This window comes from Oncorhynchus mykiss, chromosome 7, assembly GCF_013265735.2.
Source record: "Oncorhynchus mykiss isolate Arlee chromosome 7, USDA_OmykA_1.1, whole genome shotgun sequence".
NCBI classification, from domain to species: domain Eukaryota; kingdom Metazoa; phylum Chordata; class Actinopteri; order Salmoniformes; family Salmonidae; genus Oncorhynchus; species Oncorhynchus mykiss.
The window spans coordinates 42937502-42955373 of NC_048571.1; the positions used below are offsets into that span (position 1 = coordinate 42937502).

Here is a 17872-nt window from a genome sequence, read left to right on the forward strand (position 1 = left end):
CACTCTTGTATATGTACCAGGCATTGATCAGGTCATCTTTGGATTATGGGTGCTTTGTATATGGATCGGCATCCAGAACTGTACTCCAGCGCCCGGATGGGATACAGTCAAGGGCCCTGAGATTGTGTGTGGGTGCATTCAGGATGACACCTGTTGTGACATTGCAGGTGGATGGGGAACTGCCACTGAAGATATGGCAGGACAAACTTGCATTAGCGTACTGGGCGAGGTTAAAAGGGAGTTCAAAAGGACACCCTGCAGTCATGGCAACTGGGGAATGCTGGGAGTGAGGAGTTGGTAAGCAGAGGGCGTATGGGTGTACAATCGGACAGAAGGTGGTAGAATATGGACTGGGTGAGAGAGAAACAGGGCAGGCAATTGCTTTGGAGAATGTTCCTCCATGGCTGTTTCCAAAACCAAGTGTAGATGTGGACATGATTGAGGGCAGGAGAGAATGGGGTGAGGACGTGAGACTGTGTGGAGAGATATGTAGATATATAGGTAATTGAGACTGTGTGGAGAGATATATAGATATATAGGTAATCGGTTTTTAAGGATATATACAGATGGCTCAAAGGATCCAGTCAGTGGATGAGTGGGGGCAGGGGTATATACAGTGCCTTGCGAAAGTATTCGGCCCCCTTGAACTTTGCGACCTTTTGCCACATTTCAGGCTTCAAACATAAAGATATAAAACTGTATTTTTTTGTGAAGAATTAACAACAAGTGGGACACAATCATGAAGTGGAACGACATTTATTGGATATTTCAAACTTTTTTAACAAATCAAAAACTGAAAAATTGGGCGTGCAAAATTATTCAGCCCCCTTAAGTTAATAGTTTGTAGCGCCACCTTTTGCTGCGATTACAGCTGTAAGTCGCTTGGGGTATGTCTCTATTAGTTTTGCACATCGAGAGACTGACATTTTTTACCATTCCTCCTTGCAAAACAGCTCGAGCTCAGTGAGGTTGGATGGAGAGCATTTGTGAACAGCAGTTTTCAGTTCTTTCCACAGATTCTCGATTGGATTCAGGTCTGGACTTTGACTTGGCCATTCTAACACCTGGATATGTTTATTTTTGAACCATTCCATTGTAGATTTTGCTTTATGTTTTGGATCATTGTCTTGTTGGAAGATAAATCTCCGTCCCAGTCTCAGGTCTTTTGCAGACTCCATCAGGTTTTCTTCCAGAATGGTCCTGCATTTGGCTCCATCCATCTTCCCATCAATTTTAACCATCTTCCCTGTCCCTGCTGAAGAAAAGCAGGCCCAAACCATGATGCTGCCACCACCATGTTTGACAGTGGGGATGGTGTGTTCAGCTGTGTTGCTTTTACCCCAAACATAACATTTTGCATTGTTGCCAAAAAGTTCAATTTTGGTTTCATCTGACCAGAGCACCTTCTTCCACATGTTTGGTGTGTCTCCCAGGTGGCTTGTGGCAAACTTTAAACAACACTTTTTATGGATATCTTTAAGAAATGGCTTTCTTCTTGCCACTCTTCCATAAAGGCCAGATTTGTGCAATATACGACTGATTGTTGCCCTATGGACAGAGTCTCCCACCTCAGCTGTAGATCTCTGCAGTTCATCCAGAGTGATCATGGGCCTCTTGGCTGCATCTCTGATCAGTCTTCTCCTTGTATGAGCTGAAAGTTTAGAGGGACGGCCAGGTCTTGGTAGATTTGCAGTGGTCTGATACTCCTTCCATTTCAATATTATCGCTTGCACAGTGCTCCTTGGGATGTTTAAAGCTTGGGAAATCTTTTTGTATCCAAATCCGGCTTTAAACTTCTTCACAACAGTATCTCGGACCTGCCTGGTGTGTTCCTTGTTCTTCATGATGCACTCTGCGCTTTTAACGGACCTCTGAGACTATCACAGTGCAGGTGCATTTATACGGAGACTTGATTACACACAGGTGGATTGTATTTATCATCATTAGTCATTTAGGTCAACATTGGATCATTCAGAGATCCTCACTGAACTTCTGGAGAGAGTTTGCTGCACTGAAAGTAAAGGGGCTGAATAATTTTGCACGCCCAATTTTTCAGTTTTTGATTTGTTAAAAAAGTTTGAAATATCCAATAAATGTCGTTCCACTTCATGATTGTGTCCCACTTGTTGTTGATTCTTCACAAAAAAATACAGTTTTATATCTTTATGTTTGAAGCCTGAAATGTTGCAAAAGGTCGCAAAGTTCAAGGGGGCCGAATACTTTCGCAAGGCACTGTATCCCAGATTTCAATGTTAGAGTATGTAAACTGTTAACTGATTATGTTTAGGGCCATTATTTTAGGTTGAAGATGGGAGGAGGAGGTTAAACCACTGAGTGTTGATCTGTTCTGATTGGGCTGCAGTGTTGAGTAGTGTGAAGACGGGCAGGTCGGATAGGGGAGACGTGTTTGTGGAGTTGATGGGAGTGGTGGTAAGCTTCCCTCCCATGTGGGTGTGGAGGGTAATGAGAAGGCAGATGTGGTGGCTAACAGTGCTGTGAGGAGAGAGGGGGTAGATATTCAGGTCCCGCTGAGCCGCAGGGAAGTCAAGTCCTTGATCCGGGCAAAAGGGCTCGATCTTTGGCAAGGAAAGTAGGATGCTAGTAGAAGGGGAGGCAATTTTATCACATGCACAGTAAAGGAAGAGGTTAGGGGTATGGGATGTAGGGGTGAGGAAGTTGTGTGGAGTAGACTACAGTTTGGGTTCACAGGTTTGAATGCCACGTTGTGGATTATAGGGAGGCATGAAACAGGTCTGTGTGATGAGTGTTTAGTGGAGGAAACGGTGGAGCATGTGTTGATATTTTGTGAACTGTATGACGTGGATAGGGAGTGATTGTGTGGAAGGGTTAGAGGCTGGACGGGGTTGGGGTTGGGGTGGTGTAGTGGGGGGAGGAAAGGGGAGGGAAGTGGTGTCTAGGGCTTTATTTCACTTTCTTAGAGGAACAGGACTAATGAAGAGAATTTAATGTAGGTATGCCTTGACTGTGTATGCACCTTAAAAGTTGGATGCGATCCACCAAACCAATCCCAAAGAAGAGGAAGAAGAAAAATAACTCCTGGCGCAACATTTGTCATTAGCTACTTGCATTGATAAACACTGATATATATATGTACACCAGTGTGTGGCCCCGGTGCACAACTGAGCAAGAGGACAAATACATTAGAGTGTCTAGTTTGAGAAACAGATGCCGCACAAGTCCTCAACTGGCAGCTACACAAAATAGTACCCGCAAAACACCAGTCTCAACGTCAACAGTGAAGAGGCGACTCTGGGATGCTGGCCTTCTAGGCAGAGTTCCTCTGTCCAGTGTCTGTGTTCTTTTGCCCATCTTAATCTTTTCTTTTTATTGGCCAGTTTTCTTTGCAAGTTTGCCTAGAAGGCCAGCATCCCGGAGTCACCTCTTCACTGTTGACGTTGAGACTGGTGTTTTGTATTTCTGATCAATTGAATGTTATTTTAATGGACAAAAAATGCTTTCATAAACAAGGACATTTCTAAGTGACCCCAAACTGTTGAACGGTAATATATATATATATATATATATATATATATATATATATCAGCCTGAATTTAAATGAGACTTTGTGTCACTGGCCTACACACAATACCCCATAATGTCAAAGTAGAATTATGTTTGGAGTCAATAAATATTCAAACCCTTTATTATGGCAAGCCTAAATAAGTTAATGGGTAAACATTTGCCAAACAAGTCACATAATAAGTTGCATGGACTCACTCTGTGTGCAACAATTGTGTTTAACGTGATTTTTGAATGACTACCTCATCTCTGGGCCCCACACATACAATTATGTTTAAGGTCCCTCGGTCAAGCAGTGAATTTCAAACACAGGTTCAACCACAAAGACCAGGGACATTTTCCAATGCCTTGCAAAGAAGGGCACCTATTGGTAGATGGGTAAAAATAAACAAAGCAGACATTGAATATCCCTTTGAACATGGTGAAGTTATTAATTACACTTTGGATGATGTATCATTACTACAAATATACAGGTGTCCTTCCTAACTTAGTTGCTGGAGAGGAAGGAAACCGCTCAGGGAGTTCACCATGAGGCAAATGGTGACTTTAAAACCATTACAGAGTTTAATAGCTGTGATAGGAGAAAACTGAGGACAGATTAACACTGTAGTTACTCCACAATACTAACCCCAAATGACAGAGTGAAATGAAGGAAGCCTGTACAGAATACAAATATTCCAAAACAAGCATCCTGTGTAACACATTTGCAGCCGATAGTATTTATCAGTGACAACACGTTTGTGTCTGTCTCCGGTGTTCAGAGATGCAGATAGCAATTTAGCACAGATAGTCCACTCTGTCTTCCTTCTGTTTTCCATAAACAAGCGCTGTAACATGGAAATATGTCAGTGTGGGACCCCCTAACCTTATAAAGGTGTGTATTAACAGTTTTTGTGAAATGTAATGGAACTGAAAGTCATGATCAAGGGCTAACCCCACCCTACCATGAGACATCCATCCATGTCTTCATCACTGGAAAATATCAACTTTATCATGTACAAATAGTGTTGTCCAAACAATTTAATAATTTCTTGAAAATGTTAAATAAAACACTAATATACCTTGATTATATAAATATTCAACCCCCTGAGTCAATAAATGTCGGAATCGCCTTTGGCAGCGATTACAGCTGTGAGTCTTTCTGGGTAAGTCTCTAAGAACTTTGCACACCTGGATTGTACAATATTTACACATTGTTATTTTGTAATTCTTCAAGGTCTGTCAAGCTGGTTGTTGATCATTGCTAGACAGACATTTTCAAGTCTTGCCATAGATTTTCAAGCCAACTTAAGTCAGAAATGTAACTAGGCTGTAGCTGTAACTCAGGAACATTCAATGTCATATTGGTAAGCAACTCCAGTGTATATTTGGCCTTGTATTTTAGGTTATTGTCCTGCTGAAACATGAATTTGTCTCCCAGTGTCTGTTGGAAAGCAGACTGAACCAGGTTTTCCTCTAGGATTTTGCCTGTGCTTAGCTCTATTCCATTTATTTTTATCCTAAAAAAAATCCCTAGTCCTTGCCGATGACAAGCATACCCATAACATGATGCGGCCACTACCATGCTTGAAAATATGAAGAGTGGTACTCAGTGATGTGTTGTGTTGGATTTGCCCCAAACGTAACACTTTGTATTCAGGACTTAAAGTGAATTTCTTTGCAACATTTTGTGCAGTTTTACTTTAGTGCCCTATTGCAAAAAGGATGGTTGTTTTGGAATATTTATATTCTGTACAGTCTTTTCACTCTGTGATTTAGGATAGTATTGTGGCGTAACTATAACGTTGTTGATCCATCCTCAGTTTTCTCTCATCACAGCCATTAAACACTGTAACTGTTTTAAAGTCACCAATGGCCTCATGGTGAAATTCCTGAGCGGTTTCGTTCCTCTCCGGCAACTGAGTTAGGAAGGATGCCTGTATCTTTGTAGTTACTGGGTATATTGATACCCCATCCAAAGTGTAATTAATAACTTTATCATGCTCAAAGGGATATTCTGCTTCTTCTTTTTTTTACCCATCTACCACTAGGTGCCCTTCTTTGCAGGGCATTGGACAACCTCCATGGTCTTTGTGGTTGAATCTGTGTTTGAAATTCACTGCTCGACTGAGGGACCTTACTTCATTTTTAAAAATGTAATTAATTTGTAAAAATGTAGAAAAACCTATTTCCACTTTGACATTATGTGGTATTGTGTGACAAACAATTGAATCCATTCTACATGCAGGCTGCAACACAACAAAATGTGGAAAAAGTCAAAGGGTGTGAATACTTTCTGAAGGCACTGCTCATATAAAGTGGTTAAAAGAGTATGTAAACATTATTAAAGTGACCAGTGTTCAAGGACTCTATGTACATAGGGCAAAGCAGTCTCTACGGTGCAGGGTAAAGTACCGGGTGGTAGCCGGCTAGTAACAGTGACTAAGGTTTAGGGCAGGGTACTGGGCGGAGGCCGGCTTCTGGTGACTATTTAACAGTCTGATGAACCCCCCCCCCCCCCCCCCAAATGAAAGCCAAACGTGGATGTCACTGTTTGCGCACACATGCGCCATTCCACTTGTTGCTTGGCTTCTGCGAGGCTGATTAGCTCAGAAAAACAGGTGTTAACACAGACAGGTGTGTGCGCAAAGTAAGAACACAACATGGAATGCATGTTTGGTTTTGATTTGGAGGGGTGGGGTAGCATCTAACAACTGGATTTGTGTATTTATTGGGCTCTGTGACGCAAACAAGCATATGCACAAGTCAGCAAGGGATACTCAAAATGCTTTGTCCTAACAAGTGCTTATTCTTCTTCTTTGGTATGATGGCGGTCCACAAACAAATGCTATAGGTGCATGCCGCCCTCTACTGCATTGGCTGTGTATCAGCCTACTATTCTGTTGTATGAATGAATTATTTTCACATTGTGAAAGAAATCCTAAGTCACTGGCTTCAATGGCTCCCTTTCCTAAATTATTTTCCTGAATGACCACAGATGAATAGTCAGCAGTGTTGGGGAAGCTAGAATCAGTGTCACCGGCCACAAAATAACTTTGTGAAACTGTATCATATCTAAATCTGAAATGTCATAGGTCTACAAAGAACATAACTCTAGAGTCAATGTTGACAGAATGTGGAATTGAGTCTATAAAACACACAAAAAATGAGAATTAGGCAGATCTGAAAGTAAATTCTTGCCTAGTTCGCCCATATTTTATTTCTCAAAAAAGTATTGTGTAGTTCCAGTAGTTAGCTACACCCCTACATGGCAGAACTACTGAAACACTGCCAAGATCTGAATTTAGTTAAACTACCACCACGCTACTTCAAAATGTAGGGTAATTACTATTTGAATTACATGTAGTTCATTACTCCAACACAGATGGTCAGATGAACATACATCGACTATCATGTCCTCTCAGAAGTTAGTATCATTAATGAAAACAAAGTGAAGGAACATGTAGAGAAAAGGAAGAGAAGCGCTGCTGGGATCCCCCACCCTGCGTTTTCAGAGAGGAAGAGGAACCCACTATACACGGAGACACGCACAAAGTCTGCTTGTATGTTTCAGGATGATTGACAGTATTCTTTATCTTTTAAGATATTTTTGCAAAGGCCTTTGCAAGGTAAAAGGTCTTCATACAGTTTGCAGCGATGTTTTAAAATCTGGTGTTTATGCAGACGGCCAATCCTCCAGCTACAGATGAAGGACTTGATTTCCAGGCTCTCGTTTATGCAGTGTAGTTATATTCTGGCTGTTCAGAAGTAGGTAGGAAACTATTTGGCATCAACTGCTCTGCAGGGTCAGTTGTAAACAGAATAAACAGTTCATTCAACAGCATTACACATCTAGAAGCAAACTTAACCCAATACCATGAGGTTTCATACATCAGATGAGTGCAACGACCTGGCAACGATACTGTCGTCGTCTGACAATGTATTCCCCTTTCCTGTAACTTCACACAAAAGGAAGAGGGAAGAGTTTGTCAACACGAACCAGGAGCAGACATAAGAGTGCAGGGAAGAACATGGCTATTGAGTAGGAAGGAACAACATGCTAGAGCTAAGAGGCTACCCTAGTACTAAGTGAATAGGTTCAATTATGCAGACACTACTAGGTAACGGCTGTGCTTGTACTAATATTGCACATTAAAGGGCATCAACTGGCTCAACCAACTTGTAGAAAATATTTATTAATTATCATCCAACAAGTGGTACAGTGAGAATATATTCATTGGCTGAAATGTTTAGAGCACGGTTCCAACTTCATCTCCCCAACAGGTTATACTAAAAAAATCTGTTCAATAAAAAATTATTATTAAAAGGACAACTGGTGTTTCCATTTAGCTTCATTTCGACACATGCCATAACATCCTTTATGGACAGGACACTATTTCCCAGTGTGCAAGTCTGAAATAACATAACCTGTTCATTATTTGTCTTATGTCCCAAAGAATACATCAGACATAAATTACTCCTCTGCCCAAATAATGCATTCGCTTTAATTTAAAATGAAGCCCATTGAAAAAAATAAAAACCTTGGTTATGTCTGACAGAATAGATCATAAATGTATCCAAACTTACTACCCAATTCTGACTCCTTTTAAGTTGGCATAAATCTAAGAGGCCCCATTTCAAGCCTGTGAGGACTTCTGTCTTCATCCTTCAGGACACTGACTCCGGTCTGGGTTCAGATGCAAACCTCGGTCAGCAGTGTCCAAGGTCCCTAGATATGTGAATTAAGTTAGATTTGACAATTCAAATGACACAAAAGTAACTAGTATTCAAATAAATATAACTATTCAAACATTTTATTAGAGACCTCCATTTGACATATCTAAAACACACCAGAGAATCACACACTGGGAAACATTTGACAACCACACCACGTTCTCACACCATCACTCACGTCCCCAGTGTCCTCAGCAGGTGTCATCCACATCAAAGTTCACACATAGAGAGCATCAATAACAAGGAAAGAAACCACACACACACACCACTCAGGTCATGTAGGTTATATAATACAAGACAAATATTCAGCACAACATTCCACACTACATTTGGGTACCACTTCTGCACTTGATCAATATACTACAGGAGGGTGTGACAAATTGCAAAGAGAGATCTTGAAGTACTAGTAAATGAAAGTCCATTTGGGGGGGGGGGGGAGGGGGGCTTGTAGCATCTGCAGATTCCATTCACACTCACAACAGCAGTCAAATTGGGCTCTTTCATCGCACAACCAGTCCGTTTCACGCTTTCTTTTTCTCTCTCTGTTCGCTCACTCATCGATTCACTCTTCGCCACAAGCCATCCTCAATCGCACTCACGAGTTCTTAATGTCAGTTGCGCAGTTCTTTCCATTAAAAAGTGGATAAAAATTAAACACCCACCGTCTCTTAGAACATGCGGAGTGAAGCCGTTCTTTGATGGCAAAGCATTTATAGATGGAAGAGAGTGATATTGACATCACCCAAAGAATGCTGCCAAAGAGGAGCTTCTTCCCGGGAAAATGGAAGAGAGGTGAACTGCAGAAGAGATTGTAGTGAAGGCTTTTCCATTTAACTAGAGACTGAAAATAAAGTTGCACTTAAAACATTTACGTTTCAACCAGATTCTTTCCAATGCAAGATTGTTGTCAAATATACAGATGGATAGTGAACCAGTGATTTCTCATGCATTCAGAAACATCACAACTCACAATGCATGCATCAAAGAATCCAGTTGAAAATAAGTCAGGATATAACAAACTTAAGAACAAATCAATTTGACTTCAAAAGTAGCACGACTCTGGTAAACAATAATTCATTTCAAACACTTTCTAAATTAAAATCTTGATCTCCAAATGTACAAAACAGCCTTCACAAAAGCGTTTAAGTATCAGATACGCATAACACCAGAAATAAATTAGGAAAAAGACCTCACAATACTTACCATCAAACTATTTCACATACCCCACCCGGAAGACTTGGACTCCATACTGGAGCCAAATCCTGAGCTAAACCCACTACCACTGGCTGTTGCGTTAGAACCGGTACCCCAACCTAGACTGGCTGAGTTGGTGCCGTAGTTACTGTTGCCTGTGCTGTAGGCCTGGCTCTGATCCCTGGTGGAGTTAGTCTGCCCAGTGGAGGTGGTGCCTGAGGTGGCAGTTTGCCCTTGCTGACTAGCCAACATACCCATCATTCCCCAACTGCTCTGTAGGGCAGCCTGAGCAGCAGCCATCATGGCAGGGTTCAGACTAAAGTTCCCAAAATTAGCCATATTACTACTGGCGCTGGTCCCTAACCCTGTGCGGTTACTACCAAAGCCCTGAGCCCCAAACCCGTTCCCAAACCGCCCTGCTCGCTCCGTCATCTGCCTACTGCCGTGTTTTGGCTCAGCATTTGAGATGTGCACGCTGACCCCCTTAATAATCAGGTCCTCTCCACATAGGGAACTGGCAACCTGGAGAGAAGACATGCGGGTCAGTCTGACATAAAAGGGTCAATTCAGCAGAAAGCAAATAGAACAAGGTCTTTGAATTTGCAGTGGCACCTACCTGGTCATCGGCAAAGCTGACGAAGGCAAAGGCACGGAAGGGCTTGGGGATGAAGACGTCAGTGACCTCACCATACTGCATGAAGAACTGTCGCAGTTCATCAGCGGACAAGTCTTCAGTGCAACGGCCTACAAACACTTTTCTGCTTCTCATGGGCTCATCTGGACCTTGCTGTTTTACAAAATAAAATGTAAAGGTTCACACATTAACAATATAGCAAACATTAGGAACACCTTCCTATTATTGAGTTGCACCCCTCCCCCTCAAAACAGCCTCAATTCGTCAGTGTATGAAACCTCCAAGGTGTCAAAAGCATTCCACAGGGATGCTGGCCCATGTTGACTCCAATGCTTCCCACAGTTGTGTCAAGATGGCTGGATGTCCTTTGGGTGGTGGACCATTCTTGACACACATGGGAAAGTGTTGAGAGTGAGAAATACCCAGCGGTGTTGCAGTTCTTGACACAAACCGGTGCGCCGGGCACCTACCATCATACCCCTGTTCAAAGGCACATATCTTTTGCCTTTCTCATTCACCCTCTGAATGACACACACACAATCCATGTCTCAAGGCTTAAAAATGATTCTTTAACCCGTCTCCTCCCCTTCAACTGCACTGATTTGAAGTGGATTGAATAAGTGACATCAATAAGGGATCATAGCTTTCACCTGAATTCACATCTGAAACAAGTGCTCTTGCCGTTAATAATCCACGTTACACACCATACAGAAACAAAAACGCCTACCTTGGAGTTGGGGAGTTTGCAGTCACACCATCTTCCATCAATCATGTGGCGTTGTGAGATCACTTTGTCTTGAGTCTCATACTCAGTAAACCTCACAAAGCCAAACCCCTTTGAGTTTCCAGTCTTCACATCTCGTTTCACCTGTGAAGAGGAGCATGTAGTGAAGGCACCACAGACATACCAAGGAATTGCACACTAAAAAGGAACTGACAAGATTTTGCACCATCAAAATCTTTTTTTTTTGTTGTTTTCTTATCACATACACCCTCGGAAAGAGTGGCACATTTATAATTTTGCAACAAGCAGAGCACATATCTGGTTTGAAAATGACAGTGTCAGGTATGTGAAAATTCTAGAGTGAAATGAATGGGAAAGCGGCCGTGCGTTTGGGCAATTAATAGACACGGCAGTGAATTTAAAAAATGTGTCAGTGTTGTCCAGGTCGACTCTACGCAGACCAGTGCGCCATAAGCAACTAGAGTAGGCCTATTATGAAAATAGGCTATCCAAACAGTCCTATGCCATTCACGTTGCACTACTGGACTGTTTACATGCAGCAGAAGAACTTGACTTTGGTTAGAAAGCAGTAGCAAAATTCACAAGAAACCTTAATGGTTTTCTGCAAATATATAATACCAAGGCAGTCTTACTTTGAGAACTTCACATTAATCAAAAAACCAACAGCTGGCCTCCCGAGTGGCGCAGTGGTTTAAGGCACTGCATCGCAGTGCTAGCTGTGCCACTAGAAATTCTGGGTTTGAGTCCAAGCTCTGTCGCTGCCGGCCGCGACCGGGAGGCCCATGGGGCGGCTCACAAGTGTCTTCCGGGTTAGGGAGGGTTTGGCCGGCAGGGATATCATTGACTCATCGCGCACTAGTGCACGCTGACACTGTCGCCAGGTGTACGGTGTTTCCTCCAACACATTGGAGCGGCTGGCTTCTGCGTTGGCTGGGCATTGTGTCAAGAAGCAGTGCGGCTTGGTTGGGTTGTGTTTCAGAGGACGCATGGCTCTCAACCTTTGCCTCTCCCGAGTCCGTACCAATTGGATACCACGAAATTGGGGAGAAAAAAAGGGTGAAAAATAGTAATAAAATACTAAAAAACATGCATGATCGCTCCCTCAGTTGCCGCTGCACAACGGAGCGATGTTAGCCAGAGCCAGATGAGCCAAAATCTAGCACAGGGAATGGTAGATAAAACCCAACTTTTTCTGTCAAAGTTGCACCGTGAATACAAAGAGGAGTAGGCTACACTGCTCAGCCAGCCCCCAGTCCCATAATAACCCACGTTTTAACAGGTGGATGGATTTACAGCTTGCCTGCCTGCTCAGTGGTCATTTCATCCACGTCAAATACATTTTGATTGACAACTAGGAGATATGCTAACAGTTGTTCAAGTTTGAGTAAATGAGTAGCCATCTTAAACTAATGAGTGAGTCACATTTCTTAGCCAACCAAGTGACGCTCCAATCTCTGTAGCCACCAAAGCTGACACTTCCAGGCAATAACCTCCAGCAGCTATCTAGGTAACAGTACAAGCAAAGATTTTTACAACTAACCCAAGAGACCACAGTCTATCATTTCCAATGGAAACAAATGTGTCAGTGGGCAGAACAAGCAACTAGGGAGGCAGAGCCAAGCATGAGCTAGCAAGATCCTAATGGCGTGTTCTAGCATGTGTCTGCATATTTCTGTTAGCGAAGAACCTTCTCTGTGAAGTGCGCATGTGCAATAACTCAATTCGCCCTTGCACTCCTAAACAATGCAATTTTTACCATGGAAAAGGGATATCAACCAGATTCATTTTCCTATGGCTTCCCCATGGTGTGAACAGTCTTTAGACAGTTTCAGGCTTTTATTTTGAAAAATGAGCGAGAAAGATCACATCGCGTCATTGTATGGCTGGGTGTCAGCAGCATTTTGCATGCGCAACAGCTTGGAGCAGACATTTTCTCTCTCTCTCCTATTGAAGAAGCTACAGTCCCAGTTGATATATTATCTCTTATATATTGTAAAAACAACCCGAGGATTGATTTTAAAAAAAACGTTTGACATGTTTCTACAAACTTTACGGATACTATTTGGAATTTTCGTCTGCCTGGTCGTGACCGCTCGAGCCTGTTGATTTCTGAACATACCTCCATATGGTTGGCGCGTTATTTTGAATATAAAAATAATCTTTATGGAACAACAGGAACATTTGTGTAACTGGGAGTCTCGTGAGTGCAAACATCCGAAGATCAAAGGTAAACGATACATTTTATTGCTTTTCTGACTTTCGTGACAAATCTACTCGGCTGCTAGCTGTTTAATGTTTTGTCTACTGAGAAAGATGTCCTTACATAAACGCTTGGCATGCTTTCGTCAAAAAGTTTGAAATCTGACACGCCAGGTGGATTAACAACAAGCTAAGCTGTGTTTTGCTATATTGCACTTGTGATTTCATGACAATTAAATATTTTTAGTAATTGAATTTGGCGCTCTGCAATTCAGCGGATGTTGACAAATGATCCCGTTATCGGGATGGGTGCATCGAGAAGTTAATTCTGCCAACAAAACCTTACTCAACATTCCATTACATATAGTGAAAACTTTTTTTTTTTTTTAAATGTAAACCTCTTAAAAAGTTGGTTTTGAAGCATAAACTGAATTTGAAATTTTAGACCGATATGATTATGCATTTGTTTTATTTTTACAAAATGGTTAAAACAGTGCCAGTTCCAATTTACAGCTGGGAGAACAAAAATAGTGAAGGTACCTAAAAGGAACATCTGCAAAGAACAACATCTCAAATTTGCAACTGTACCTGCACCATGATGACTTCCCCAAAGGTGCTGAAGTAATCTTTCAGGTCCTGTTCAGTTGTCTTCCATGGCAACCCCAGTACAATCAGATCAGATGTCTTCATGTCACCTCTCTTCATCTTCACAGCAGAGGCGGCATCAATCTCGTCCATTTTCCTTTTATTGTCTGAAATAGTGTGGTAGGGATCGTCATTCATTCCTTGATGTAGCCCTTAAGACTGACATTTGCCTAGTTAGATATGCATCATGTGGAATGAGTATAGCTAGGGAACCTTTCAATCTTTAATAATTAATTGAGTATGTAAATATTACATACGTCCACTAGTTGGTGGCTAATTAAAATAAACATGTCATAGTTTAGTCAACATACCTTTGGGATAATTGACGACATAGACCAGATTGCCCCAGCCGTTCTCAGGCGCATGAAGAATCCCTTCCACCAAACGGACCCCTCTCATACACTGTGAAACAGGACTCCTGAATCGTAGGCCGCAGGCCCCAGGAAACTGAGCTGCCACGGTAGAAAGCAACACAGAGCCATCGTCCTCAGAAGGGATCTCCATGGGCTCCTCATTCTCTTCTTCGGCCACACGAATGTACAACTCTGCCATTTGTACCTACAATTACGCCTTTTCTCAGTCAAAAATACTGCACTGGCTATGTAAAATTAGCTCTCTACCCACTTCGATATGCCCGACGACTAGTTGATTAATACAAAAAAAAAATAGTTCCGAAAATACACCGCGGTTTATAAAAAATAAGTCAGTTTAGACGTTGGACGTTGCTTAAATGAAATTGTATTTAAACGACTAACTAGATCTCGTGAGATTTTCAAGCAAACGAACCTGCCTCGGTCCCACTCCGTGTTCCTTTGTTAGCTTGCTCTGTCATCTACACCGGACGACCTAGCTTTAGCAATGGAGCTTTTAGTGAGCTAACGGCGTTTCGTGCCGTGTTGGTCCTAACAGTTGAAATTTCGTCCAAGTAATTTGAAATCGAGCAATCGTATAATTAACGTTAAGTCTTAACTAATATTTTCTAAAGTAGCATACACGTAATACTGCGCGTTTAGAGCAAATATTCAACCTCAAACACACCTGCGACGAAAATAAACACGCTATTCTTTCCGATCAAAATGGCATTATCATGGAGGAAGTGCGTCATTATCTCGGATCATATCATGGTAAAAAGGAGGCGGGTGGGGTGTTGTGCAGCTAGGAAATAACATAAACGGATAAATTATTATTTCCAGGCAAATGTTACACATTTTTCACTATGATCTTGGTAAACGTATTTGTGTAAAAAAAATGGACTTGTGTAAATGATAACCACGGAGATGCATAGTCGATAACTACTGTGGCGTCCCCCTTATGTAAAGATTTGATAAACCCAGTTTTTCAAACTTAATTATGAGTTCATGTGACAACTGGGACCCGGGAACAACTAGGCGTCAACTTGAACGCCTCCTTTCATGCCAGACATGAACTCCTGGTTGCTGCTCATCTCTCCGTGTTGTTAACCAGAAACGTATTAATTTCTTCCTTAAAAAAACACAGTCATGCGAAGCACAAATATAACATCACAAATCAACCAGAAAAACATTCCTCACCAATAAGTCCCCAATCAATAGTTTAAATTGCTCGAACATCACAAGAACATCAATATTACATTTAGAATTGTGTTCCAGTAATATGGTGCATTAAAAACGATAGGAACTCAGGCGTCTATATTTCAACAGCAAAGTTAGATAGGAAGTTTATGAAGTAGGGCCTTGTAAACAATAAGTATTCAGATCCTTTGCTGTGAGATGCAAAATTCAGCTAAGGTGCACCTGTTTCCATTGATCATCCTTGAGATGTTTCTACAACTTCATTGGAGTCCACCTGTGGTAAATTAAATGTATTGGACATGATTTGGAAAGGCACACTGTAGTATGATCTAAAATAAGGACGCGCAACAATGAGGTTCTAGCTCCAGCCTGTTTATTAACCTAACCCTCGCATGTCCTACATAGGTACGGATACCCCCAAGGGACATCCTAATAGACACACACACCTGTCTAAATAAAGTCCCAGAGTTGACAGTGCATGTCAGAGCAAAAACCAAGCCATGAGGTCGAAAGAATTGTCCTAGAGCTCCAAGACCGGATTGTGTTGAGGCACACATCTGGGGAAGGGTACCAAAACATTTCTGCAGCATTGAAGGTCCCGAAGAACACCGTGGCCTCCATCATTCTTAAATAGAAGAAGTTTGGAACCACCAAGGCTGCCCGGCCAAACTAAGCAATCGGGGAAGAAGGACCTTGGTCAGCTAGGTGACCAAGAACTCGATGGTCACTGTTACAGAGCTCTAGAATTCCTCTGTGGAGATGAGAGAATCTTCCAGAAGGACAACCATCTCTACAGCACTCCACCAATCAGGCCTTTATGGTAGAGTGGCCAGACGGAAGCCTCTCCTCAGTAAAAGGCATATGACAGCCCGCTTGGAATTTGGCAAAAGGCACCTAAAGACTCTCAGACCATGAGAAACAAGATTCTCTGGTCTGATGGTCTGAATGCCAAGCATCACGTCTGTAGTAAACCTGGCACTATCCCTACGGTGAAACATGATGGTGGCAGTATCATGCTTTGGGTTTGTTTTTCAGTGGCAGGGACTGGGAGACTAGTCAGAATCGAGGCAAAGATGAAGGGAGCAAAGTACAGAGAGATCCTTGATGAAAACCTGCTCCAGAGCATTCAGGACCTAAGACTGGGGTGAAGGTTCACCTTCCAACAGGACAATGACCCTAAGCACACAGCCAAGACAATGCAGGTGTGGCTTCGGGACAAGTCATTGAATGTCCTTGAGTGGCCCAGCCAGAGCCCGGACTTGAACCTGATCAAAAATCTCTGGAGAGACCTGAAGATATCTGTACATCAACGCTCCCCATTCAACCTGACAAAGCTTGAGAGGATCTGCAGAGCAGAATGTGAGAAACTCCCCAAATACAGGTGTGCCAAGCTTGTAGCTTCATACCCAAGAAGACTCGATGCTATAATCGCTGCCAAAGGTGCTTCAACAAAGTACTGAGTGAAGGGTCTGACTACTTATGTAAATGTGATATTTCAGGGTTTTGTAAAAACCTTTTAGCTTTGTCATTATGGGTTATTGTGTGTAAACTGATGAGGCGGGAAAAACAATTTCATCCATTTTAGACTAAGGCTGTAATGTAACAAAATGTGGAAAAAGTCAAGCGGTCTGAATACTTTCCAAATGCACTGTATACAGGGTCAGTACCATTACCATATTTACAATGGGCAGGGATACTGGCGTGATGGAAGTAGATCATTACACGTCTTTTAGATTGTCTGAAACTTGCATTTCCCAAACATAATTTAGGTCACCCAGGATAATAACTTCTGATTTAATAAAAGAAGACAAACCTGTTAACTCCTCAAGTGCACGAAGGTTAGACGAGGGAGGACGGTAGACCCTTATAACAGTTGTGGATACATACTTCCCCAGACAAAGGCTTAAAGATGGTAGCAAATATTTTTGGGAAAGGGAAATAGCCACTACACCACCTCTACCCTGTCTGTCACATTATAACCCTCAATATTAAAATCAGAGTCCAGAATGTCCCCAGAGATCCAAGTTTCCGTCAATACAAGAATGTCCGTATTCATCTGCATAGCCCAGATCTTGATGTAATCCAGGAAGTAAGATGCTAATGTAAAGATGCATCAACCTAAGTCCTTTACGGTTTTTAAAGTCACTTGGGGTCTCCAACTCAAACAAGCTATGTGCAATAGGCGGTTGCAGGCCCTGTCTGATGGTTGATATTGATATAGTATTGATATAATTGGAATGGTAATAAGATTGCATAGAACAGCACCACTCTGCCTCTGAAGGGCAGGCCTGGTCAGTCAGTCGGAGAGTGGCGACACGGTGGCGAGGCAGTGGCACGACGACCAGGCTGAGGAGTAGAAAAGGAAAAAGGTCTTAGGGACCTATCCAGAACTCCAATGTCTTGTGATGGAAATCTCTTGTGTTTATGTGATCGCATTATGTTTAGCACAATGCTGCTTTTGAAATAACCTGTCTTGTTTGGGTTCATGCGAGTGACGAGTTGACTGCACAAAGGAGTACACCACACTATCACTCATTATTTGGCAGTACGCCCAGAGTATTGCTCTGCGAACTAGAGAAGTGATCAAATATCTCACTTTCAAGGTAAGAAGGGAGGGTTTGGCCGGCTGGGATGTCCTTGTCCCATCGCGCT

The 17872-nt window shown here is 42.3% G+C and overlaps 1 protein-coding gene across 2 annotated transcripts; it reads right to left on the reverse strand.

The window, feature by feature from the left end:
- Positions 1 to 7695: 7695 nt before the first annotated feature.
- Positions 7696 to 14775, reverse strand: LOC110527802 (TAR DNA-binding protein 43). 2 transcript variants are annotated; one of them, XR_005052581.1, is made up of 6 exons: positions 13982 to 14775; positions 13614 to 13777; positions 10809 to 10949; positions 10064 to 10234; positions 8916 to 9969; positions 7696 to 8248 (listed from the first exon to the last, which is right to left on the reverse strand). XR_005052581.1 is itself a non-coding variant. In XM_036983274.1 (5 exons), exons 1-5 carry the CDS (start codon positions 14220 to 14222, stop codon positions 9469 to 9471), a joined length of 1218 nt encoding a protein of 405 aa, XP_036839169.1. In that variant the 5' UTR covers positions 14223 to 14775; the 3' UTR covers positions 7696 to 9468. The 2 variants fall into 2 exon arrangements, 1 of the variants encoding a protein (XP_036839169.1); XM_036983274.1 differs by having other exon boundaries at positions 7696 to 9969.
- Positions 14776 to 17872: the final 3097 nt, after the last annotated feature.

What these genes read in the sequence shown, in the direction of transcription:
- LOC110527802 (XM_036983274.1), bottom strand. Translation starts at nt 14,222, where the DNA reads ATGGCAGAGTTGTACATTCGTGTGGCCGAAGAAGAGAATGAGGAGCCC. An exon ending in GCAAACTCCCCAACTCCAAG is followed by an intron (nt 10,235 to 10,808) that starts GTAGGCGTTTTT and finishes TTTGTAAAACAG; the next exon opens with CAAGGTCCAGATGAGCCCAT. An exon ending in TCAGCTTTGCCGATGACCAG is followed by an intron (nt 9,970 to 10,063) that starts GTAGGTGCCACT and finishes TCTTCTCTCCAG; the next exon opens with GTTGCCAGTTCCCTATGTGG.